This window comes from Glycine soja, chromosome 12 (assembly GCF_004193775.1).
Source record: "Glycine soja cultivar W05 chromosome 12, ASM419377v2, whole genome shotgun sequence".
NCBI classification, from domain to species: Eukaryota; Viridiplantae; Streptophyta; class Magnoliopsida; order Fabales; family Fabaceae; genus Glycine; species Glycine soja.
In genome coordinates this window covers 14,836,058-14,862,927 of record NC_041013.1, presented here as the reverse complement: position 1 = coordinate 14,862,927, position 26,870 = coordinate 14,836,058, and the positions used below count along the sequence as shown (strand labels likewise).

Sequence of the window (26,870 nt, the reverse complement as noted above, 5' to 3'; positions counted from 1 at the left end):
ATTACTTTGTTTATGCCCACTCCATTATCAAGAGTATACAACATTATATATACAGTCAAAATCAGTTAGGTTAAGCTTCCTGTAATTAATTAAATGGATCAGACTGAATTAGGTTAAAAATTAACGTGTCAAGAATTTAAATGGTTGGAAGGGGGGAATGGAGGTATGGGAGGGGAAGGAAGTAGGGATGTCATTTTGATAAATGTTTCGTCTTGTTATTTGGATGGTAAAAAGACACTATGGAATGAATTGAAGGTCTTAATTAATGAAAGACAACATCGGCTAGGATGTTTACCAACAGAACAGCAACACATTCTAGATGGTCCAAAAAGGGATCATGAGGCCATCTATATCCAATAAATTAATCAATTGGATTGGAGCCTATAAAGACATCAATTGGATTAGAAAAGAATATTGTCCATAAGAAACAATAGTAAGATGACTAGTTGACTTAGGTCAATCATGGTACACGTGGAATAGAAATCCAAAGTTAATAGTTAGTGACTTAATGTAAGACAGCTATTTGATTTGATGCACTAAATAAAAAGGCGTGTGACGTGTGACATTATAGAGAACATAGTGTGTATACATAGTTTTTTTTTTTAAAGATAAAAGGAGTTTTAGAGATTGGGAATTATTTTAATGTTAAAAACAATATATTCATTTGGTTGTTACAACTACTATTTTAAGGAAAAGTGAATATTGTAATTTTTAGATTTTATAACAGAAAATCTTAAATTTTAGTCTTTATATATGTATAAAAGTTATCAAATTTTGGTCTCTATTAGAACATCAAAGCTTTTTTTTAAAAAAGTTTTAAGCTATTTATTTTCGCTGTGATAAGTTGTCACAAAATACTGTATAAGAATTAAAACTATTTAAGAACTACAAAAGCTTAAATTGAGAACAACTGTAGAGATTAAGTAAACAATTTAACCTAGCTTTTAATTCAAAAAAAGTTTTGTAAAAGAAAATAAAAAATACACAAATTGGAGAAAAAATTTAAGGATTATGACAACAAAATATTATGTAATCAATACTTAATAGAAATTTAAAAATGTTAATTTTCAAGGATTTACTTATGTTTTTTAAATATATAGAAGAACCACACACACTTAACATCGATTCTGAAATGCAGATAAATATAATATTAAATGCATGTATATTCAAAGTTAGTTCAAAATCAACTTAGAATCCACACATTTAATTAGCATCAATTCCTTTAGAAACGTAGAAAGTGAAACATTCTACATGAGTCAAGTCACACATAATCGATATTAAAAGTTCTGCTTACTCTATTGGTTTTATTATTAACTGAAGTAGAATGTTTTACATCAGTTAGAATAAAAAATAATGTAAAAGATAGCTTTGTTAGAAAAGAAATTTGGCATTCTATTTTGTATTTATCATCCCGTATTTTATTACTACAATTATTTATCTTTTTTTTATTTATTTTTAAGCTGTTAGTTTTAGGTTCTTATATATACACATAAATTACAAATTAAAAGTTAAAATCAATAAAATTATAAATTAAACAAAAGTTCAGAATAGAGACAGATTTTTAATCCCTTAAAGAAAATCCAAAAACCACATGCCCTCGGGACCAAAAAAATAATTTTACTATTATTAATAAATAATTCAAGAAAGTCTTCACATGCACAAGCAATACATACAAAGATTAAAATGAAACCAAACATAACTTTTAAAATGACATACAACATAAAATTAAAATTTCAAAAAGTAACTTGTACTGCAGATAGGTTTTCTTCCTCTCCAATCCTCCAAATGATGATCCAATGCAAGCAATTGATTTCTTACATGTATTTCTTTTTACTATTTTTCATCTCTTGCATAACACTTCTATAGTTAATATACTAAAGGTATCAATAACAATGCTCAGGACTCAGTTATGAAATTAGAGTCATACATATACGTATCAATAATAATGCTAAGGATTCATATATTATCATAATGGTAGTCTTTGTCTAGCTTTGCTTACCACTAAAATTTATAGCATGAAGATGAAGTTGATACAATGACAAATGATTGATTCATCAGAACAAATATTTCTTGGCTTTTGAAGGTGGATCAAGTTGCTAAAAAAGAGAATAAACTTGGCATAAAAGAATTAGAAGAGATCAAGGTACTAAACGATAGACAACAAACGAATCTTACTTAGGAGAAGGAACAAAGTTTCTTATGAGTTAGCTTCTTTTGCTGCATATGGATCAGTACCTTGTTTCTTCAATTTTTATTATGACAAGTTAATTGAAGAAAATTAATTGATCTTCACAAAGCCTAGGAAAAAGCTACAAGGAATCATAAAAAAACCTTGTAACGCAAGGAAGACCATTAATGATATGCAACACACAAAAACTAAATCTAACTATAAAAGAATCCAAAATCAATTTTACTGTCTGATATGTTTTTCATGATTATAGTGTGTCAGACAATAAAATTATTTTTGAATTCTTTTGAGTTAAAATTGTTTTTTTTACATATCATTTATGTCATTTCTCACATTATAACATTGTTTTTATGATTCTTCCTAATTCTTTTGAGACTTATAAAGATTCATCAATTTTCTATAATAATCTTATTGGGAAGAATGTGAAAGAAAGGTTTGAGAGGATATTGTGATTTCAATATATAAGAAGTGTTAGTATAATATTTTCAAATTTAAAGAAAAATAAGTGTAAGAAAATAAAAAATAATATGCATAATTGGATAAAAGATTAGGAGATATTGCTATAATTTACTTCATAAATATAAAATAAGAAAACAGGGAAGTTGGCATATAGTTTATCATTTAGCGGTGTGTATCCGTGTATTCACACGTGTATTCAAAAAGCCAGATTTTCCATATTTGACCAGTAATTGGTTGTTTTGAAAGACATATCCATTAACTATTAAAAAGAATTACAAGATTCCGTTCTGGAATATAATGCGCTTGGGTTCCTCCCAGAAAAGCTAGCGTCACTATTATTCGTTGACTGGTATACTACCCAATCACTATGTAGGGCCTTATGGAATTATTTGAAACATGGAATTTGCAGGAAAGCGATCTTTTCATCTATAGAATGCTCCATTAACATCAGACTATAACATTGTAGCCGCATATTGTCTGATATATGGCGTGTTTCTTATCCGCATATATGCTGTTCTTTAAGCCCATTCGCAGCTTTAAATATTGAAAACATTACAAGATACCCGAGGAAAAAAAAGTTTAGGTACTTTAAAGGAAGCGATAATTATTCTGCCCTTATATTATTATTATTATTGAAGTTCAAGATCCGAAAGTTACTATATACCATCAAAAGAAGTGTATTACTGGTGATAGATCGACCTATTCTAACTTAAAACAAGTGGTTTTCTATTGAAGTATTGAAGTGATAAACACAAAAGTTCACAAATAGTGATTTTTTAGTATGAAGGAATACGTATATTTAATGTAAGCATTAAATATTCCAATGACCATAATCTAAATCTTTATACTGGAACTCAAGGGAATAAATTTATCTCAGAGACAACAAACACTTGTTAAAGAAGACTTATAAATATCAAAGGTTTGAAAGACATGGTTAAGAACTTACACCCTCATTCAAATTCTTTTTGCAAATTATTGTATAGTTCTAAAAATCTCTCAAAACACCTTAAACGCATTGAGAGAAAAGACTAAGTATTGATATTATATATTCATCTATAAGATGATTAAGAGTTAGTCATTGCGCAAACAAATAATAAATTTGTTTGATTTGTATAGTGTCAATAATGGGATTTTAGGGTGAAGAATATTGGATTCTAACTAGCTTGGTGTAGGACTTTTGTTGTAGAACCATAAGTGGTAATGAATAATACTTGTAACTTGTTAAAATTAGTAAAACTAGATGATTAGTGAAGAACTGAAAGTAGTCTCATGTGTTTTCATTTAAATCCAAGGCTTACAGCAGAGAATAAATGAAAACACATAACACACAAAGATTTATACTGGTTTACCTTCACCACTGTTGAACAATGTGGTGTGTGTTTGTAGAGGCGTCAAATTGAATGCAATAGAAAAGCAAGTGCATTTTTGCATTGAAACATGTGATTTTTCCGTTTAAAGCTTTTCCAAACAAAGTCGTAATATTTTGTACACATTTCTTTACTGATCATACATATATAACTGGCGTCATTCAGGGCTGGCGTAAGCAAAAGCTCAAACCCTTTTTTTTCAACATATGAAAAATGGTATATATAATTTGTTTTATTAGATTAAATTGCCACACATTCTGGCTAGAGGGATTTAGCACCTGTGGTCGTCCAATTCTAAATAAATTTGGACTGGAAAAGGATCTTTCGTCGAAAGCAATATGCTGAATAAATGACTCAACAAATTAGCATGACGTACGTTATTCAGTGCGGTGGAGAATCTGAGCAGAAAGTCATTGCTGACCAAGTTGTGGTACCAACTATTTCACGCACTATGAAACAACTTTTGAATAGCCCTCTCCACTATAAATTAATTGTAGTTGTCATTGCCTTCGCTGCAAAATAACTTAAACCATTTTTTCTTTGTCTATGCCACAAAGCTAAACCCAATAGCTCTGATTACAACATGTGTTCATTTAGCCAAAAAAAAAATATTTTAGTTGTGTTCCTTGTTCTCACTGTGTGGACATCCCAAGTAATGTCTCGCAGGTTGTCTGAGGCCTACTCATCAGTGAAACATGAGAAGTGGATGGCACAGTATGGTAAGGTTTACAAGGATGCTGCCGAGAAGGAAAAACGTTTCCAAATATTTAAAAACAATGTGCACTTCATTGAGTCTTTCCATGCTGCTGGGGACAAACCTTTCAACCTTAGCATTAACCAATTTGCTGACCTTCATAATGAAGAATTTAAGGCTTTACTAATTAATGGTCAGAAGAAGGAACATAACGTGCGGACAGCAACAGCAACAGAAGCATCGTTCAAGTATGACAGTGTGACTAGGATTCCTTCTAGCTTGGACTGGAGGAAAAGAGGTGCTGTTACTCCAATCAAGGACCAAGGAACATGTCGTAAGATTCTGTTTCCCACCTTCACTAGTTCAATTACATTATTTATTTGTGTTTTTATTTTTAAAAAAAAGTGCTAATTAATATCAACTTGGTTTTGTTTGTGTGAAAACAGGAAGTTGTTGGGCATTTTCAACTGTGGCTACAATTGAGGGTCTCCATCAAATAACTAAAGGTGAATTAGTGTCTCTATCAGAGCAAGAACTAGTTGATTGTGTTAAAGGTGACAGCGAAGGATGCTATGGTGGATATGTGGAAGATGCCTTTGAATTCATTGCCAAGAAAGGTGGAGTAGCAAGTGAAACACACTACCCCTACAAAGGAGTTAACAAGACTTGCAAGGTTAAGAAGGAAACTCATGGTGTAGTCCAGATTAAAGGGTATGAGCAAGTTCCTTCAAATAGTGAAAAGGCTCTCCTAAAAGCTGTGGCACATCAACCAGTGTCAGCTTATGTTGAAGCTGGAGGATATGCTTTCCAATTTTACTCAAGTGGGATTTTTACAGGAAAGTGTGGAACTGATATAGATCATTCTGTTACCGTAGTTGGTTATGGAAAAGCTCGTGGTGGCAATAAATATTGGCTGGTAAAGAATTCATGGGGCACTGAATGGGGTGAGAAAGGGTATATAAGGATGAAGAGAGATATACGTGCCAAGGAAGGTTTATGTGGAATTGCTACGGGTGCCTTATATCCAACTGCTTGATTGCTGCTATTAATTCATATATAAATCTTAAAGAGTTTAATTTGGTGTATGCACGTTGTATCTCTAATCATCATTTTCCTTATATTTTCGGGCTAGTATATATGCAACCTATTAGTGTTCCAACAAGAGACTCGACCCTTCCAGACCACTGGTTCTCGGTCAGATTAGTCCGGCTTTTAAAATTATGTCTTCCATTGCAAGCTAACCTTATAACTCAAAATATATTCCATGCTTTCTTTTTTTGTTGTTGTTTAGTATATTTATATAATAGTGTTTTTTTACTGAAATTAATATAAAAGTTATTGTTCATTATTATTGTTAGTTTTATTGATACATGTTTTATTTTTAATCAAGATTTCAATTTTAAGTATTGTGTATGAAAATAATTAGTTTCATCATATTATTGATGCTCATGACTCAAACAAGACTTATATCGCATAAAGAATTATGTGGTTCAAATAAAAAATAAAAGTTATTATTCTCTATAAAATCAATCTATATTGTGTATGAAAATAATTAGTTTCATCATATTATTGATGCTCATGACTCAAACAAGACTTATATCGCATAAAGAATATTGTGGTTCAAATAAAAAATAAAAGTTATTATTCTCTATAAAATCAATCTATCTATATTTAATAACTTAATTGATTTGCAAAGAGAAACTGTGGTATGTTTATTATAATCTACTCACACTTTAATTTTTCTAATGCATTAAACACATTGAAAAGTTGGGATAGGGAACTCTAGACAAAATAGAATATATCTAACGTGTAAAATGGACTTGCAAATTAGGGTCCGTCGTATTCTTTAACAGGCACCGCGCGTCGGATATAATACTAAACCATGTAATGGCTGAGATTATTATTCTTTTAATTTGTGGAAACATTCACAGTGCAAATTGGAATCACAGGCATGAGCGTAATAATGATTCTTCAGCATCCACCAAATTGACACATCACATCATCTAGTTAATTAGCTACTTTGTCCTTCTTCTTTGAGTAATGTTTTCCATAGGAAAATATGTATATTTTACAGCCTGATTGCATCCTGAAAGCTAAGAGAAGGAAAAATATGAAATCAAGGATTTAAACATAATATATAATGAAATTTTTGGATCAGATTAATTAGGATTTACTATCCTTATGATCCTTAAATTTTTTAGAATTTCTTTTATTAATCCTTGAACTTTTTTTAATTGCTTTTAGATTGTCTTTTGACTTTTTTTTTCAAGGGACTAAATGTAAGAATGCAAAAAATTAATTAAGAAAGATTAGCAAGTAAAAAATAACTGAGACTAAAAACAGTAATTCTAAAACTTTGGGATTAAAAACGTGATAATCCGATCCAAGTAATTATTAATATATGTTAAGGACTATAAAATAATATTTAAAAAGTAACTTATTTATGTGACCAGCTGCTATTTAGCGGAACCGTGGTGGCTCAGGCCTCAGGTCATATCAAGTTCCTTGTAAAATTCGCCCTCAGAATAATACAATTTGTGGCATCCGAATAGGAAGTTAATCCATTGTTCAACATAAAACCGTAGCCAGTCTTTTTTTTTTCTTTTCTTTTTATTTTAATTATACATAAGGCTTATTAGATTATTGCGGAGATTCTTTTGTAGTTATATATATATATATATTTCCTTTTTGTTATTTAAGCTTATTCAACTAATTGGATTTTGGAACTTTACCTTGCCCGTCTTTTGACTTTTAAGAGATCCAATTTATATAACAAAGCAATTTACCATAACAGGGGACATCCGTCAGAATACAGTTTCATTCTGACTAAGATTAAAATAATTCCCCTTAAAGGGACAATAATCCTATATATACTAATCGAAACATTGCCTTAGGAGCATACCAATTTACACATCTAGCTCCAAACACTAAACTCAATAGAGTTTCTCTAGCAACAATTAATCAGTACGTAGTGTCATTAATTGCTAACAAAGAGATGATTTCCATTGGCAAAAACCTGAAAGTTTTAGCTCTACTTCTCCTTCTCTCAATTTGCACTTCCCAAGTAAAGTCCCGCAAACTCCATGATGCATCCATCTACGAAAGACATGAGCAGTGGATGGAAAAATATGGTAAAGTATACAAGGATTCTGCTGAGATGAAAAACGTTTCCTGATATTCGAAAACAATGTTGAATTCATTGAATCCTTCAATGCTGCTGGCAACAAACCTTACAAGCTTAGCATCAATCACCTAGCTGACCAAACTAATGAGGAATTTATGGCTTCCCATAAAGGATACAAAGGTTCACATTGGCAAGGGTTGAGAATAACAACACAAACACCATTCAAGTATGAAAACGTTACTGATATTCCTTGGGCAGTGGATTGGAGGCAGAAAGGTGATGCTACTTCAATCAAGGACCAAGGCCAATGTGGTATGTAACACAAAAAAAAAAAAAAAAAAACCCATGCTAGTGACACTACTATATGTTTTCTTTGTGAACACCGCCATGAAACTAAGCAAATAGGTTTGTAGCTGTTGGGCATTTTCAGCAGTTGCTGCAACAGAAGGTATCTACCAAATAACTACAGGAAACCTAGTATCCCTCTCAGAGCAAGAGTTAGTGGATTGTGATAGTGTAGATCATGGATGTGATGGAGGTCTCATGGAACATGGGTTTGAATTCATTATAAAAAATGGCGGAATCAGCAGTGAGGCAAACTACCCCTACACAGCTGTTAATGGAACTTGTGACACTAACAAAGAGGCTTCTCCTGGAGCTCAAATAAAGGGCTATGAAACAGTACCTGTTAATTGTGAGGAGGAACTACAGAAAGCAGTTGCAAACCAACCGGTGTCGGTTTCCATTGATGCTGGAGGATCTGCTTTCCAATTTTACTCAAGTGGAGTTTTCACAGGACAATGTGGGACTCAACTAGACCATGGTGTTACTGCTGTTGGTTATGGTAGCACTGATGATGGTATTCAGTATTGGATAGTGAAGAATTCATGGGGCACACAATGGGGTGAAGAAGGATACATAAGAATGCTACGAGGCATAGATGCCCAAGAAGGCCTGTGCGGCATTGCCATGGATGCCTCGTACCCAACTGCTTGAATAAAATGCTCTGCTATGTGATATTGTTTAACATTTCCTTAGTTTTCCTATTGTTGATGCATGTAAATATAAATATTCAATCACTAATTGATGTTTCACAAATGTACTTCCATGCAAGAAAAAGTTTTCAAGATTGATGTTTTGCAAAATGATAATTTGAATATATATGATCAGGGACCTAATTAAAAAAATATAGTTTAGAAATCTATTTGAAAATTTGCAAATAATTTATGAACCTATTGAGAAATTTGACCTAATGTTTTTGCAAGTCAAATTTATATTAGTAAAAGTTGTTCTTACTACCTTGTTCACATATTATTTTAATATCCACAGTCAGTTAATTTTATGACTTTTATCCAACAGGGCGGGTGATAGAGGGCTATTGTAATGATCCATTTTCCACCACGACCAACATTGCTAGCTGCACAAACTAATATACAACTCAAGCTCAGCCTCAATCACTGCCTTATCACACTCAACTAACTAAACAAACTACCAAACTTTACAACTAATATTCTAAATTACAACTAACACACCTCCTTAATTCAAAATCTCCATAGGTGAAACACCAAGCTTAACTCTTAATACTACAAAGCTATTCACCTTTAATCCTTTTGTAAAAATATCTGCCAGCTGCATTTCAGTGCTGCAATACCTCAAATCCAGCTGCTTCTTGCTCACCTTTTCCCTCAGAAAATGAAATCTAGTCTCAATGTTTTGATCTTCCATGTGCTACTGGATTCATGGCCAAACTGATAGTAGATTTGTTGTCTACATACAATCTAACTGGCCTCTGAATTTCCACCTTCAATTCTTTAAGCAAGGAGTCCAACCGCAAGGCTTGACATGCAGCATAGCAAGCTACTATGTACTCTGCCTCACATGAGGATAAAGCCACCACTTGCTGTTTCTTGGAACACGAACTTATTGATGTACGCAGAAACTTGAAAAGATAGCCTCTAGTGCTTTTCCTTTCCACCTTGTCTCTACACCAATCAGAATCTGAGAAGCCAATTAATTTTGAAATTTCCACCTGGTCTGTGAAAGCATCTTGATCAGCTTCCTTAGTAAAAAAAATACCATAATTGAGTGTGCCTCTAAGGTATCTCAGGATCCTCTTGGCCGCAGCCCAATGAGAGGCCTTAGGATCGTCTGAAAATATGCTAATTAGACCCGCCACAAATGAGATATCTAGTCTTGTATTACAGAGATATCTCAATGACCCTACAACTTGCTTGAATAGGGTGCTATCCACTGATTTTTCTGACTCATCCTTCACTAACTTCAAGTCTGGTTCAACTGGAGTGGATGTTGGATTGCAGCTCATCATCTGGAATCTTTTGAGCAGATCAGTTGTATACTTTTGTTGGTGCATGATCAACAACTCCTTTGCTTTCTTGAATTCCATTCCTAGAAAATATGAGAGCAATCCCATATCTGTCATTTCAAATTCAAGCTTCAATCTCTCCTTAAATTTCTCTATAGCCAGTGGATTGCTTCCCGTGATCAGCAAATCATCAACATACAGGCACAAAATTATCATGTCTTCTCTGCCATTCTTCCTTACATATATTCCATGTTCCTTTTCACACTTGTGGAAGCTTTCTTTTATCAGAAAAGAGTCTATTCTCTTGTTCCAGGCCCTTGGAGCTTGCTTTAGGCCATACAATGCCTTATGCAATTTGAACACTTTATCTTCCTTGCCTTTGATCTCAAAACTAGGAGGTTGTTTAACAAACACCTCGTTTTCCAAGGTACCATTCAGGAAAGCTGACTTTACATCAATCTGGTATAAGGACCAATCTCTATTATGGGCTTGTGCTATTACCAACCTTATGGTTTCTAGCCTAGCTACTGGAGCAAATACTTCAGAATAATCCAAACCAGATTTTTGGAGGAAACCTCTTGCAACTAACCTTGCTTTTCTACAAATCCATTTGGCTTTAATTTCAGCTTGAATACCCACTTCACATTAATGAGAGACTGATTTGAAGGTAGGTCAACAAGATCCCAGATTTGATTTCTTTCAATTGCCCTCAATTCCTCTTCTATTGCAGCCTTCCACTGATCTTGCTGCAGTGCATCTCTGAAATCAATTGGTTCAACATCTGCCAGGAAAGAAAAATGTACAAACTCACTTGCATTTCTCTTTGCTTCTACTTTTTCTTCATCTTCAGTTACTGCTACTTGGCCAAGAATGTTAGGCAACTCCACATGATAGTCTTTAAACTTCAAAGGAAAGTGCCTATCTCTTTGTGGTCAGAGATGCACATCTATAGACCTATCATTTTCAACTTCAATTCCAGTTTCTTCAATGATTTCTGCCTTAGTATTCTCCTCTTCAACTAGGGTACTGATTGTAGATTTCTTCTTCCAATCCCATGAGCCATCTACATCAAGTACCACATCTCTACTTATGAAGATTTTCTTAGACAGTGGTTCAAGCAGCCTGTAGGCACCAGTTGGGTGATATCCAACCAGTATCATAGGTACACTCTTGTCTTGAAGCTTCTTTCTCTTCTCATCAGGTACATGTTTGAAGCATAAAGACCCAAACACCCTCACATGCTTCACTGTTGGCTTCCTTTGTGTCCATACTTCTTCAGGAACTTTATCCTTTAGCTTCTTAGTTGGACTCTTATTCAGTATATAGACTGCAGTGGACACAACTTCTCCCCAAAATTCTGATGGCAGGTGTTTCTCCTTCAGCATACATTTAGCCATGTTCATTACAATCCTATTCTTTCTTTCACCCAACCCATTATGTTGAGGAGTATATGAAGCAGTAACTTCAAGAACTATGCCATGCTGGATACAGAAAAATTCGAAATCCTTTGATGTATACTCCCCTTCACCATCTATTCTAATAACCTTGATTGATTTTCCACTTTGTTTTTCACTCAACACTTTAAACTCCTTGAATATAGAAAGCACTTCACTCTTGGCTTTTATCAGGTACAGTGATATGAACCCTCATGGCACAAGGGCTGACTTAGGATCATCTAGGATTAAACCTTGATGGAAAATGCGGAAATTGATTAAGGAAAGGATGGAAAATAAGGTGGTTAATTTCGTGGGTCTTAATAAGGTGGTTCTTGGCATAAAATGGATGAATGGGATGGTAAAACGTAGGTTAAGTAGTGGCTGGATAGAAATATAGAAATGGCAATAACTGAAGCTACAAGGCTCCAAATGAGGTGATTCCAAAACGAGGTGAAAGGTCTCGTTTTGAAATTCAATTTAGGCTCAAGAATCACTTAATTTGACTGCGTAAAACGAGAGTTATGGCCACGAGATAATTCTGGGCAGAAGTGGATTTTCTAGAATTGTGGTTTGAAAGAACAAGGTTGAAGATTAAAGGAAGGAAAGAATCACTCTTTCCGGCGAGGGCAACACAGAAAGGTTGTGAAAGTCCTTTGATACAGCCAGGGTGTTCTTGAATCACTCAAGAATTTAGGAGAATCACTCTCACTAAGATAAAAGAGATAAACTCTAATTTTCTGAATAAAACTCAACTTGTGTTTATTGATAAAATGATTCAGCTTATATAGAAGCTTTACAGCAGATTTTAGTAATGACCCACTAACCTAGAATTAAAATAACTTAATGCCATTAACCTAGGGAATTAAAAAAAAAACTTAATGGCTGAGTGTAACTGAAATTGTGGCAACCAAAAGTCACCCCCAACAGCCAACAAGTCAGCCACCATTTGGTCTCCCAAAAGGCTGATGCCTAGGTTGCCAATTGGGCCCTTATTACAACTTGAACTAAACCTACTAAAGCCCTTTTAGTTGATTAACCCAAAACATATTTTTGGTTAGCCAACTTTACAAGGATTGGGCCATTATTTAGACAAACTAAACACTCTAAAATTGAGACAAAGTGGTGCCATTTAGTCCTCCTTCATTTGGGCTATGATACAACTCACAACCTTGGACTTTTCTCCTTGAAACTTGGGCTTGTATTCAAATAGTATGGACAACACTTGTTGAAGAGCTTCCTTGGCTTTCCTTGCTCTAGCCCTTGTCATAGGCCCTCCAAGTCCTTCAAGTGGATCCTTGCCCTTGCTCTTGGTCATGTCCTCATCATTCTCTCCTTCTTGAGAAGGATTTGTCCTTAAATCGGATTCTCCATCTGCATCAAAAAGAGATAAAGCAGAGACATTGAAGGTGGAACTAACATTATACTCACCGGGCAGCTCAACTTTGTAAGCATTGTCATTGATTCTTTCAAGCACTTGAAATGGTCCATCTCCCCTTGGTTGAAGCTTTGATTTCCTTTGTTCCGGAAACCTTTCTTTTCTCATGTGCACCCAAACCCAATCTCCGGGGTTCGAAGACAACCTTCTTTCTCCCTTTGTTGGCTTGTTTAGCATAGCTTTTATTTTTCCTCTCAATTTGATCTTTGACTCTCTCATGAAGCTTCTTCACATAGTCCGCCTTTGCTTGACCTTCTTTATGCTTAAAAACAGAAACATTAGGCATAGGCAAAAGATCAAGAGGAGTTAGTGGGTTAAAACCATAAACAACTTCAAAAGGAGAACAATTAGTGGTGCTATGAACAACTCTATTGTAAGAAAATTCAACATGGGGTAAACAAGCTTCCCAAGTTTTTAAGTTCTTCTTCAAAACTGTCCTAAGCAAAGTTCCCAAAGTCCTATTAACAACTTCCGTTTGCCCATCGGTTTGTGGGTGACAAGTGGTTGAAAATAACAATTTAGTGCCCAACTTGCTCCACAAAGTCCTCCAAAAATGACTTAGGAACTTAGAGTCCCTATCACTAACAATGCTCCTTGGCAAACCATGGAGTCTCACAATCTCCTTGAAAAACAAATCAGCCACATGGGAAGCATCATCAATTTTTTTACATGGAATAAAATGAGCCATTTTAGAAAACCTATCAACAACCACAAAAATGGAATCTCTACCATTGCTTGTTTTTGGCAGCCCCAAAACAAAATCCATGGATAAATCAATCCAAAGATACTTCGGAATTGGCAATGGAGTATACAATCCATGAGGCTTTACCTTAGACTTTGCCTTTTTACATACAATGCAATGTTCACAAAATTTTTGCACATCCTTTTTCATATGAGGCCAATAAAAATGTTCTTGTAATGTTTCTAGAGTCTTTTGGACCCCAAAATGCCCCATTAAACCTCCTTCATGTGCTTCACAAACAAGCAAATTTCTAGTAGAACATTTAGGCACACACAATTTGTTTTCTTTGAAAAGAAAGCCTTCATGTCTAAAGAAACCATTTTCTGAAAAATTTTCACAATTTTTAAAAATTTCTCCAAAAGTTTCATCATTTTCATACATGCTTTTTAAACATTCAAGACAAATCAATTTTGTTTCAAGCATAGAAAGTAATGCATGATGCCGAGAAAGAGCATCGGCTACAATATTACCTTTTCCCTTTTTATGTTTGATAACATAAGGGAATTGCTCCAGGAATTCCACCCACTTCGCATGCCTTTTGTTAAGCTTGCCTTGCCCCTTGATATATTTGAGGAACTCGTGGTCACTATGAATGACAAATTCCTTGGGATAAAGGTAGTGTTGCCATGTTTTCAAAGCCCGTACTAAGGCATACAACTCCTTATCATAAGTTGAATAGTTAAGGGTAGGACCACTTAACTTTTCACTAAAATAAGCAATTGGATGGCCTTCTTGCATCAACACAGCCCCAATCCCAACATTTGAAGCATCACACTCAATTTCTAAAGATTTTTGAAAGTTTGGCAATGCAAGTATGGGGGCATTAGTTAGCTTTTGCTTAAGAACATTGAAAGCTTCTTCTTGTTTCTCTCCCTATTTGAAACCAACATTTTTCTTGAGCACTTCATTGAGAGGTGCTGCCAATGTGCTAAAATCCTTCACAAATCGTCTATAAAAACTTGCTAAGCCATGAAAACTCCTCACCTCGGTCACGGACTTAGGTGTAGGCCATTCTTGAATAGTCCTAACCTTCTCCTCATCAACTTGCACTCCTTTTGAACTCACAACAAAACCAAGAAACACAACATGGTTAGTACAAAAGATGCATTTTTCAAGATTGGCATACAATTGTTCTTTTCTAAGCACAGTCAAGACAGATTTTAAATAATCAATATGCAAATCAAGTGAAGTGCTATAGATAAGAATATCATCAAAGTACACCACAATGAACTTTCCTATGAACTCTCTCAAGATATGGTTCATTAGTCTCATGAAAGTGCTAGGAGCGTTAGTTAGGCCAAAAGGCATAACCAACCATTCATACAAACCATATTTTGTTTTAAAAGCAGTTTTCTATTCATCCCCTTCTCTAATCCTAATTTGATTGTATCCACTTTTTAAATCGATTTTAGAGAAGTAACATGCACCATGCAATTCATCAAGCAAATCATCAAGCCTAGGTATAGGATGCCTATATTTAATGGTGATGTTATTAAGGGCTCTACAATCAGAACACATGCGCCATGTCCCATCCTTTTTAGGGACCAAAATCACTGGGACAGCACAAGGACTCATATTATCTCTTACCCAACCTTTGCTAATGAGTTCATCCACTTGCCTTTGAATCTCTTTGGTTTCTTGTGGATTACTTCTATAGGCTGGCCTATTGGGCAAAGAAGCTCCCAGAATGAGATCAATTTGATGCTCAATTCCCCTCAAAGGTGGTAGTCCACTTGGCACATTTGATGGAAACATGTCTTGAAAATCCTGCAAAAGAGTTTTAACACTAGAAGGTACTTCAAAATCATCAAAAGTGTTAGTGGTCAAAATCTGATTTTTGCAAAACAAGATATATAGTGACTGTTTAGCACGAAACAACCTCTTAAACTCACTTTTTGTGGCTAAATAGCTCTCCCTCACTCCAAGTGTTTCACTCTTCTTTTGTTCACTCTTTTTCCTCTCAAGTGTTTCCCTCTTTTTCTCACTCTCAAGTGTTTTGTTCACTTTTTCTTTTTCTCTTTTCTCTTGAAGAAGTTTTTCTCTCATTTTCTTTTGATCCTCACACATTTCTTGTGGACTCAATGGCTTGAGCACAATCTTTTTGTCTTGGTGCATGAAAGAGATCTTGTTGGTGTAACCGTCATGATTGGCTCTTTTATCAAATTGCCATGGTCTCCCCAAAAGTAAGTAACTGGCCTCCATAGGAACAACATCACAAAGTACCTTATCATTGTATTTCCCAATGGAAACGTCCACTTCAACTTGCTGCCTCACTTGCACCTCCCCATCCTTACTAAGCCATTGAAGTTTGTATGGCCTAGGATGTGGTTTAGTAGCTAAATTTAGCTTTGACACTAATCTAGCACTAGCCACATTGGTGCAACTACCTCCATCAATGATCACCATGCACACCTTGCCATTGATTAAACATCTAGTGTGAAAGATGTTTTCTCTTTGGCTCTCCTCCTCATGGTTCAATTGACCACCAAGTAACCGCCTAATCATCAACAAATCTCCCTCCGGAGCCTCCTCTTCCTCTACGTACTCACTCTCCTCTTCTTCTTCAACATCGGATTCACTTATATATTCTCCATCTCTAAGAACCATGGACCTTTTGTTAGGGCACTCATAAGCATAGTGTCCTAGGCCTTGGCACTTGAAACACTTCACATCTCTACTCCTTTTAGAGGGTTCCTCTTGGGACTTTGAGCGAGTTTTTGATGGGATAGGTGAGGAACTACTAGAAGTAGCAGCCCCATCTTTCTTACCTTTGTCTTTCCAACTAGAAGAACCAAAGTTGGTAAAACTCCTCATAGCCACTCCTTTCCTTTTTAATTGTTGCTCTACTTGGATTGCTTTGTGAAGCAAATCATCCATTTCAACAAACTCCTGCAGCTAAACAATATCACAGATATCATTAGTCAAACCATTAAGAAATCGAGCCATAGTTACCTCCTCATCTTCTTCAATCTTTGCTTGAATCATGAGCACATCCATTTCCTTGAAATACTCCTCAACCCCCTTGTTGCCTTGGGTTAGTTTTTGGAGCTTTAATTTCAAGTCCCTTGAGTAACTAGCCGGCACATATCGCTTCCTCATGATCTTTTTCATCTCCGTCCATGTATCAACCATTGGCTCTTCATTTCTTGTTCTCTTCTTTTGTAGCTTGTTCCACCACACAAGAGCATAGTCGGAAAACTCCATGGCAGCAAGCTTCACCTTTTGGTCCTCCTCATAGTTGTTGCATGAGAAAACATGATCTATTTTCATCTCCCACTCCAAGTAGGCCTTCGGATCATTCTTTCATTTAAATGGAGGAATGTTGAGTTTAATACCATCAATTCGGTTTTGTCTAGGAACACCATCATTCCCTCTTCTCCTCCTTTGTTCTTCATTATGATCTCTATTCTCCATTTGATCCAACCTCTCATGGAGCGCATCATCTCGTTGTTTCATTAACCTCTCCAAATGTTGCATCAAAGCTTGCATTTGGAATTGCGAAAGCCCCACTCCATCATTAGGATTAGTACCTGACATCTCAAACAAACAAATCAAACGTAACAAGACAATTATAGTTGCTGTTTGAATACCTCACCCACTCAAGTGTATCATACAATTATGGCTTTTCTCTAATGAAACACTCTTGCCTTTTACCACTCTAATTCCCCTTGAGTTCTTAGGAAATTCAAGAGATTATGGCCACAACAAAGAACAATTCACCAATATGTGTAAGGTAAGGCTAGAGAGACAAGGAAAAGGTTAACCAAGAAAAAGGCTAACAATGTTTTTAGGCACAAATGAAGGAAATAAAATTCAGAATTTAGGAATTCAAGTAACAATCCTTCATGCAACCAATATATTACCTTAAAGAGATTTTTTTTTTAAGATCTTCAAGCATGAACCATTCAACCCAATTTTTTTTTTTTAATGTTGCTTATACGAAATTCTGCTTTTTTTTTAACAAAGAGATCAAAAGGCTTAACTTTTGCAATGGTTCAGCCTAAAAAAAAAATATGAATAAGAAGGTAATATAAATGGCAAAGAGAATAAAGAAGGATGTTACCCAATATTTCCTGCAAAGGAAGTGTTGATCCTAGAACCAGAGCTCTGATACCAAATGATATGAACCCTCATGGCACAGGGGCTGACTTAGGATCGTCTAGGATTAAACCTTGATGGAAAATGCGGAAATTGATTAAGGAAAGGATGGAAAATAAGGTGGTTGATTTCGTGGGTCTTAATAAGGTGGTTCTTGGCATAAAATGGATGAATGGGATGGTAAAACATAGGTTAAGTGGTGGCTGGACAGAAATATAGAAATGGCAATAACTAAAGCTACAAGGCTCCAAATGAGGTGATTCCAAAACGAGGTGAAAGGTCTCGTTTTGAAATTCAATTTAGGCTCAAGAATCACTTAATTTGACTGCGTAAAATGAGAGTTATGGCCACGGGATAATTCTGGGCAGAAGTGGATTTTCTAGAATTGTGGTTTGAAAGAACAAGGTTGAAGATGAAAGGAAGGAAAGAATCACTCTTTCCGGTGAGGGCAACACACAAAGGTTGTGAAAGTCCTTTGATACAGCCAGGGTGTTCTTGAATCACTCAAGAATTTAGGAGAATCACTCTCACTAAGATAAAAGAGATAAACTCTAATTTTCTGAATAAAACTCAACTTATGTTTATTGATAAAATGGTTCAGCTTATATAGAAGCTTTACAGCAGATTTTAGTAATGACCCACTAACCTAGAATTAAAATAACTTAATGTCATTAACCTAGGGAATTAAAAAAAAACTTAATGGCTGAGTGTAACTGAAATTGTGGCAACCAAAAGTCACCCCCAACAGCCAACAAGTCAGCCACCATTTGGTCTCCTAAAAGGCTGATGCCTAGGTTGCCAATTGGGCCCTTATTACAACTTGAACTAAACCTACTAAAGCCCTTTTAGTTGATTAACCCAAAACATATTTTTGGTTAGCCAACTTTACAAGGATTGAGCCATTATTTAGACAAACTAAACACTCTAAAATTGAGACAAAGTGGTGCCATTTAGTCCTCCTCCATTTGGGCCATGATACAACTCACAACCTTGGACTTTTCTCCTTGAAACTTGGGCTTGTATTCAAATAGTATGGAAAGCACTTGTTAAAGAGCTTCCTTGGCTTTCCTTGCTCTAGCCCTTGTCATAGGCCCTCCAAGTCCTTCAAGTGGATCCTTGCCCTTGCTCTTGGTCATGTCCTCATCATTAGTCACATCATCCTACTAAACTCATCAATGAAGGTCACAAAATATTTGTTACCTCCCATTGAACACACTTCTAGTGGGCCACATACATCAGAGTATACAACTCCTAGCACTTCAATTGCTTTAGTAGGTGATTCAGATTTGAAGGAGTTCCTAGGTTCCTTACTTGTCAAGCATCTTTCACAGATTCTGTGAGGAATTCTGATTCTGGGCAAGCCATCAACTAGCTTTTGTGACTGGAGTTGATGCAGACCCTTGAAATTCAAATGCCCAAGTCTAGAATGCCGAAGCCAACTCTCATCTTCATTGGCAGTTGATGCTAGACACTGCACATCAGCATTATTCATATTCACTTGAAAGGTTCTATTTCTGGACAATGGAACTTTGAACACTCTTACATCACCTGGGTCTAGTAAATCCATAAAGTTGTTCTTCAAGGATGCTGAGAAACCTTTTTAAATAAGCTGACCCAAACTCATCAGATTACACCTCATATCTGGCACATACATCACTTCTTCTATTATTGCTAGACTTCCATCACTCATTCTGAAAGCAACATTTCCAACTCTCATGCTCTTCACAGTACTGTTATCTGCAAATTTTATGGTGCACCTCCTGCTGTTATCAAGATTCACAAGCCAATTTAGATTGTAGGTCATGTGATTTAAACATCCAGTGTCCAAATACCATGTTTCTGGATCCACATTGCTACTGAAATTGCATATGGTTGTCATCAACACAACTGCTTCCACATCTGAACCACTTTCACTTTCATTTTGTTGCTTTGCTTGTGCCATATGAGCCTCATTTTTGCTATATTTTTTCTTCTTTTCTCTTACATCTGCACTTCCATATTTATTTGCAAAGTGACCCCAGCCTTGACAATTGTAGCATCTGATCTTGCTCTTGTCAAACCTTCCTTTTTCAGCCTTATTACTTGAACCAGATTCTCCTTTTCTTCCATATGGCACTGAGTGAGCAAAGTTAGTTTGGTCATTCTTGCCTTGAAATGAAGGATTCTTTCGTTCATGCTTGTTGCTATATCTCTTAGCATTTCCTCTCCACTTCTTGTTCTTCCAACCTTGCTTCTATTTTGAAGCATACAAGGCCTGATCTTGCAATCTTGCTGGGCTCCTCTCATTCATCTTCAGCTCATGAGCTTCTAGAGAGGCTTGTAGCTGCTCGATTTTCATCTCAGACAGGTCCCTTGCCTCTTCGATAACAACAAATCTCCCATCAAATCTAGGGGTTAGAGTTCTCATCACCTTTTTTACCAAATCTTGATCCTTGAATCTCTCACCACATTCTTGCATTTGATTCACAATTCAGAGCAATCTTGTGAAGTAATCATAGATCCTCTTATTGTCTTTCATCTGGAGCAGTTCATATTGTCTCTTCAAAGTGTTTAACTTCACTTTCTTCAACCTGTCATCACCGGAACAGGCTTTTGCTAGGATATCCCATGCCTCCTTCGAAGTTGTGGCAGCTACAATTTTTTCAAAATGTAAAGAGTCCGCACATTGATGCAAGAAAAAGAGTGCCTTACAGTCTTTCTTCTTCAAATCCTTCCAAACTTGTCTTTGAGCATCTGGTGTGCTGGCTGTAGGCTCTTCAATCCCATTCTGAACCACCTCATAGACATCCTGAAAACCAAAGAGGGCTCACATCTGCACACTCCATTTGGACCATTTTTCCCCATCAAGAATTGGTAAATTTCTAGGTGCATGGCCATTCATAATGCTATCTTGATCAATCCACACTCAAGCTTTTCCAGCAATCACCAAGATTCTTTTGCAAGATCCAGAATCTTCCAAATCTTGATTCTCAATGCCTCACAGATTGCTTCACTCACAATCTCACAAGTCTCAATTGTTTCACACTCGAAGGATCCACACTATTTGAATCTCTCACCACTCTTTCTCAGTTCACAGCTCTCTTATCCCACCTAGTCCCAAGACTTAGTGCTCGTGATACAAAATCTATTGGGGAGAAAGAGAAAAAACCAGGAAAAAGCATATACTAAAATGAGATGAATTGCATTATGAATTGAATTATATAGAGGCTATTTATACAGCTCAAGTTCAGCCTCAATCACTGCCTTATCACACTCAACAAACTACCAAACTTTACAACTAATATTCTGAATTATAACTAACATATAATAGTCTTGATTGAACCTGATCATTTATCTTTGTTGCCTGACCCTCTCTTCTTTTGTTCTCTCGATCTCACCCGTTTGAATATATTCATAGGAGAAGTTCTATTAATGTTGATCAATCAGATTTTTTTATCAAAATTAATCTTAAGCAAAGATGATGAATACTTTCTACTAATAATAATAACATATAGTTGGCTATTGTCAACATTCTATTATCATTTAAAATGAAGTTGTTTAACCTCATTTTTTACTTAAGATCATTTAGACAAATCCTCTAGACATGTCTACAAAGGCATGGAAAGCTTAGATCCTGCATTGTTGAGGTGTTTGGCAAGTGTACCAAATCGCTCTAAGTAGTAATCCTCGGAAGTTCGAGTATCGTTTCCACAGGGATTTTATTGCACTTTATTGAATACTCTTTAATTTGCAAGTAAGGAATAAATAGTAAAAACAGGAATAGGCGCAAGAGTAAATTGCTATTACTAGATTAAATAGTTTTAGAAAGACAATTGATGAAAATGCCAAGACCAGACAAACCCAATTGGCCTACGATGCATGTAAATATGATATTCATTACCAATGCAATTGTATTAGTTCTACCCACATCTATTAATTTTACTTGCCCCTGATGCCTCACGATGACAAGCCTATTTTAACTACCTATCTCCCAAATGCCTTTGCGAAGATTCAATAATTAAAATGCATTAAGGTTAAATTCTAGATGTTGCTAAATGCATGGGCATTGAGTTATCATTATATGCCTAGCAATGCTAACCCAATGATCCTTTACTTAAGATGTTCTATTAGGTGTTACCCTTTCCCAAGCGTATAACCCCTAAAACTAATGCGTGCATTAATTCTTAAACCCTTACTAGGAATTACCCTCTCCCGAGTGAATAAAACCCAAAAGAAATTTAAGACATAAATGCAAGATAAAAAGAAAGGAATTAGAACATGAAACCTAGAATGAATCCTCTTTGCATTGATAACTCTTGAAGTACACCATACATCGTTGGCTTTTTAGGCCTGCCAGGCCCTAGCTTGGGGATTAGCCATTCATGGCCATTGAGGGCTATACAACTGGGGGTGAAAGAAAGAATGAGGGTAATAAAAACAAAGAATATAGAGAGAAAAGGGAGAGCTCAGGCTTGGAATGCTGCGAGAATTGCTCTGAGGCGAGGTGTCTTGTTTCCCTTGGACTGGCTCTCTATTTATAGCTGCTGAAGTGGACTTTGGGCCTTTGTAAGTGCGCTTAGCACGACACCTCGCGCTTAGCGTGTTCAGATCGCACGCTTAGCATGCGATGCAAGCTTAGCGTGTGTTTCTGTTGGATCACGTGCTTAGCGCGTGGCTCGCACTTAGCGCGCGTAACGGACTTTGCATCTTCGAGCTTAACGCCTCGCTTAGCGCTTGTATTGCTTTGCACGCTTAGCGCGTGTTGGGCTGGGCCTGCTTCAGACTTCTTCTTTTTCTTCACTTCCTGTTGCCTTTTTGCTTAATGTCACTTCAGTTTTCGTATTTGCAACCAAAAATTCAATTTAATTAATTTTCTAACTTTTAATCACAAATAACTGCTAAATAATTAATTTCAGGCCAAAATTTGACTAATTCTCTACCATTAGTTTACAATTATTTAGCAGTTATCAAAATCCCTCAAATTAAACTTTGCTTGTCCCCAAGCAATCCAAAATTAAAAGCAAGTAAATTCTCAAGCAAGTTTTTAAACGTTCCAACACTATCAATGGCTTCAGTTCTTCCTTCTTTCGCTGGTCCTTTCTGCATCTGTCAACATCTCTAGATGAAAGCATAAAAACACAAGAGTTGAATTAGTTAGTCATCTGGACTCAGTCAAATTTGGCTTGCCTTACTTTCCTCACAAGGCTGGTGTTTCCCTCTGCTCACAAGTGTTTGGTTTAGTGTTTACAATTTAATAACAACCTGCAAGTAAGACTCCAGAGTTTTGCATTTCATCTCAGTTAAAGTTATCTTTAGTTACCTTTGGTGGATCACTAAGGACTTTATTGGCTTGTATCGGGGCCTGGCTTACAAAAAATCATGGTTTTTCTTGGAAATTCAAATTTAGGATTATAAGAGAGCAAAATTTCCAACTCTGCCCAGCCCTTTTTACTTAGCCCTTTTACTTCCCCACAACACTTTTCTTTTGAAACCTCTCTTGCTCTTTTGTTTCTGCCCTTTATTTTAAAAATTCTCTCTTCTTTTTCTTTTTCATTCATTTTTCATTTTTTTTCTTTTCTTTTCTTTTTTTTTTGAAATTGGGCCTACAGTTTGTAAAAGGTGTCTTACTTTGTGTGCTGTACTATTGTCTTGGCTACCTATTTCCCAAAATCCCCCAAATTAAGACCTATATAACCCATTTTGCTCTCTTAAAATCCTAAAGGGCCAGGATTATCATTTTACTGGTTCAAGGGTTAATTCAAAATAATATGTTGGCTCAATCATGGGTGCAAGGGGTAAAATTATGTTGGGTTGGCTTTTTGGCTAAGTAGCTAAACAAAACTAACATGGCCTTGATCATATCCACCTTAAGTAACTATTCTAACAGTCTAAGAATGATGCAAAACTAAGAACTTAAAAACAAGTGTTTTTCTCTCACAATTAAGTTCACAGTCTCACCGGGACTAAGCAAGTATTTGGCGTACCAGTTATGACCTTGTTCCATCAAGCTAACCTTTTCCACTCTATGCTATTCATGTTCCATTTCTTGACCTCACTTGTGCTTTCAGAACCAGTGTTTCTCCAAGGATCAGTAGCATCTCAAGTGTTGAACCTTTCAGAACAAGCTAAAGAATTATGACTGCTCGAGTTATCATGCACTTATTACTTAGAAAAAACATACTGAAATGCTAATATTATTACTACCACCTCTTTTTAATTACCAAACAGACTACATAAAACATAAAAACATAAAAGAAAACATCAAAACATAAAATAAAAAAATAACAGAAAACATCAAAGCATAAAATCAGCTGCCTTCGCCCAAGTCTGCCCATAGGCCCCAATCAGCGCCAGCCAAGTAAGCCATGAGGTCTTCATCAACTGCAGGATCCTCAGTAGCGGTGGCTCCAGAAGGCTATTCCCCCCTATCAGTGGAGGGCTGGTCTCCTGGCCAGGCAACCTGCTGACGATAGGCCTCTGGAGAAACTTCGGACTGCGGTCCTCTGGATCATATAGGTTGGAGTAAAACTCCTTCACCAGAGCAACATCAATCCGCTTCTCTGGAAGTCGGGTCAGAACCTGGTCCCATCTGCGCCTCTGGAGTTCCTGGAGGAACTCATCAAGCATCCCAGGTGCGAGCTCGACATTCCTCTTCAGAAGGATGTTCCGGAGCTGAATGTTGTCCTGATATCTGTGCCATGCGATCTCTGAAGTGAAACGGGAAGAGTCTCAGTTGGATGCTTCCCTGGGTGTGGGCACAGCTCAGCGTTTGTGGGAGGCCATATGAAACGAAAACAAGAAACAACAGAAACAGACTACAGTTAGTAAACAGAGGGGGTGCAAAAAGAAATCAAAATAAGGGTGCAATCAGTAAAGAAGGGGTGTGCAAAAAGAAATCAGAGTGGGGTGTTGTTAGCGAAGTGGGGATGTAAAAAGTAAGGCGCGAGGGCTGATGGGCCCTATGGCCCAGCCCCGCGCTTAGCGCCTTCCTGTTGGTGACGGTGACACGCGCTTAGTGCTTCTGGCACGCGCTTAGCGTGTTTACTGATGTTGAAGAGTGCGCTTAGCGCGGCAGTGCCCGCTAAGCGCGTGCTTCATTTTCTTCTATTACTTGCTGTGGCTTAGCGCGCTCCTCCTTCCCCCTTTTGATGCTGCCTATTCTCGCTAAGCCTCTGTGTAGGGCTTAGCGTGATGGTACCTGCAAAGTATTATAGCAATAGTCCAGATTCCAAGTCTCACCTATTTTTGTGCAATTTGCGTGAAAAGGCACAGGGAAGCAGGTAGGAGAAAATGCAGAGAAAAAAGAAGTATAGAGGGTGGAAGGTGTAGAAGAAAGGAAAGGCGCTGAGATTTCTGAAATTAAAAGGCACTGGAGGCAGCTGAGGGGTTGGGCAGTTTCGAAAACTGTCCAGCAATTTATGACTTACGCGCTTAGTGTGCACCTAGCCGCTAAGCGCACCAAGGGAAGTGTCCCTTGGTTTTCCCTCAGATTTAAGAAATTAAAAAAAAAATTCAAATGTACCTGGAGCCCACTTCAGTTTTGCTATTAGCACCCCTCCTATTGCTGTCTTCACCTGCTGGGCCTTTGCTTTTTGCACCTCGTGTTTCCTATTTGCACCTGTTAGGCTTTTGTTTTCATAGAATAAAAATAACTACATTTTTACAAAATATGTTGGGTTGCCTCCCAACTAGCGCTTAGTTTATTGTCTTTAGCTCGACAGTAGGCCTTCTCAAGGGTCATTCAAGTAGATGATGGTCGTTAATCGCTCTAATTGTCCTCTGTTATAAGGCTTCAAGCGCTGCCCATTGACGATCCATTTCTTCTCAAAGTTCTCTTCCCTAGGGTCCACCAATTTTACTGCTTCGTGAGGTCTGACTTCTTTGATTATGAATGGCCCTGACCACTTGGACTTCAGCTTACCTGGGAATAGCCTTAGCCTTGAGTTAAAGAGTAATACCTGCTGCCCTGGCTGGAATTCTTTCCTTTGTAGCTTCTTGTCATGATATGCCTTTGTCTTTTTCTTGTAAATTTTGGATGACTCGTAGGCATTTAGTCTCATCTCTTCTAATTCCAGCAGTTGTAGCTTCCTCTTTTCCCCGCATGCATTGTTGTCAAAGTTGAGCAACTTGAGAGCCCAATATGCCTTGTGCTCCAGCTCTACTGGTAAATGACATGTCTTCCCATATACTAGTTGAAATGGTGATAAGCCGATGAGAGTCTTGAACATTGTCCTATAGGCCCAAAGAGTATCATCCAGCTTTAAGGCCCAATCCTTTCTTGATGATGCAACTGTCTTCTCCAGGATCCGCTTGAGCTCCTTGTTAGAAATTTATGCTTGGCCATTTGTCTGAGGGTGATAAGGTGTGGCCACCTTGTGTCGGATATTATAGTGCTCCAGGACTTTTTTCAATTGATTGTAGCAGAAGTGCGTCCCCCCATCACTAATCAAGGCTCGTGGGACTCCGAAACGGGAAAAGATGTTCTTCTTCAGAAATTTTATCACTACCCTGGCATCTTCCTTCGGCGTGGCTATGGCTTCCACCCATTTGGAGACATAATCCACAACTACCAAGATGTAGACATTCCCGTATGACAAAGGAAGGGGCCCCATGAAGTCTATGCCCCAACAGTCAAAGATCTCTACTTCCAGGAAATTCTGCAAAGGCATATCATTTCTTCGAGATATCCCCCCTGTTCTCTGGCATTTATCACAACAACGCACAAACTCATAAACATCTTTAAAAATAGAGGGCCAGAAAAAACCTGATTGTAGCACTTTTGCTGTTGTTCTGTCCCCACTGTGATGTCCGCCATAGGGTGAACTGTGGCAGTGCCAAAGAATGCTTCGTGCTTCCTCCTTTGTGACACATCTCCTTAATAAATTATTCGCTCCTGCCTTGAACAAATGAGGATCATCCCACACATAGAAGCGTGCATTGTGCAAGAATTTCTTCCTTTGACTCCAATTAAACACCTCTAGAATGTCTCCCGTGGCTTTGTAATTAGCCATGTCTGCAAACCAAG

General features: G+C 36.8%; 2 protein-coding genes and 1 pseudogene across 2 annotated transcripts; 2 read left to right on the top strand and 1 right to left on the bottom strand.

The window, feature by feature from the left end:
• Positions 1-4,543: 4,543 nt before the first annotated feature.
• On the top strand, positions 4,544-6,031 carry LOC114379315 (senescence-specific cysteine protease SAG39-like). Its single transcript, XM_028337956.1, has 2 exons — positions 4,544-5,042; positions 5,155-6,031. Exons 1-2 carry the CDS (start codon positions 4,598-4,600, stop codon positions 5,742-5,744), a joined length of 1,035 nt encoding a protein of 344 aa, XP_028193757.1. The 5' UTR covers positions 4,544-4,597; the 3' UTR covers positions 5,745-6,031.
• A 1,672-nt stretch (positions 6,032-7,703) lies between these two features.
• LOC114379316 lies at positions 7,704-8,930 on the top strand (annotated as a pseudogene).
• A 10,536-nt stretch (positions 8,931-19,466) lies between these two features.
• Positions 19,467-20,324, bottom strand: LOC114378800. The gene is made up of 2 exons (XM_028337416.1): positions 20,116-20,324; positions 19,467-19,968 (listed from the first exon to the last, which is right to left on the bottom strand). Exons 1-2 carry the CDS (start codon positions 20,322-20,324, stop codon positions 19,467-19,469), a joined length of 711 nt encoding a protein of 236 aa, XP_028193217.1.
• Positions 20,325-26,870: the final 6,546 nt, after the last annotated feature.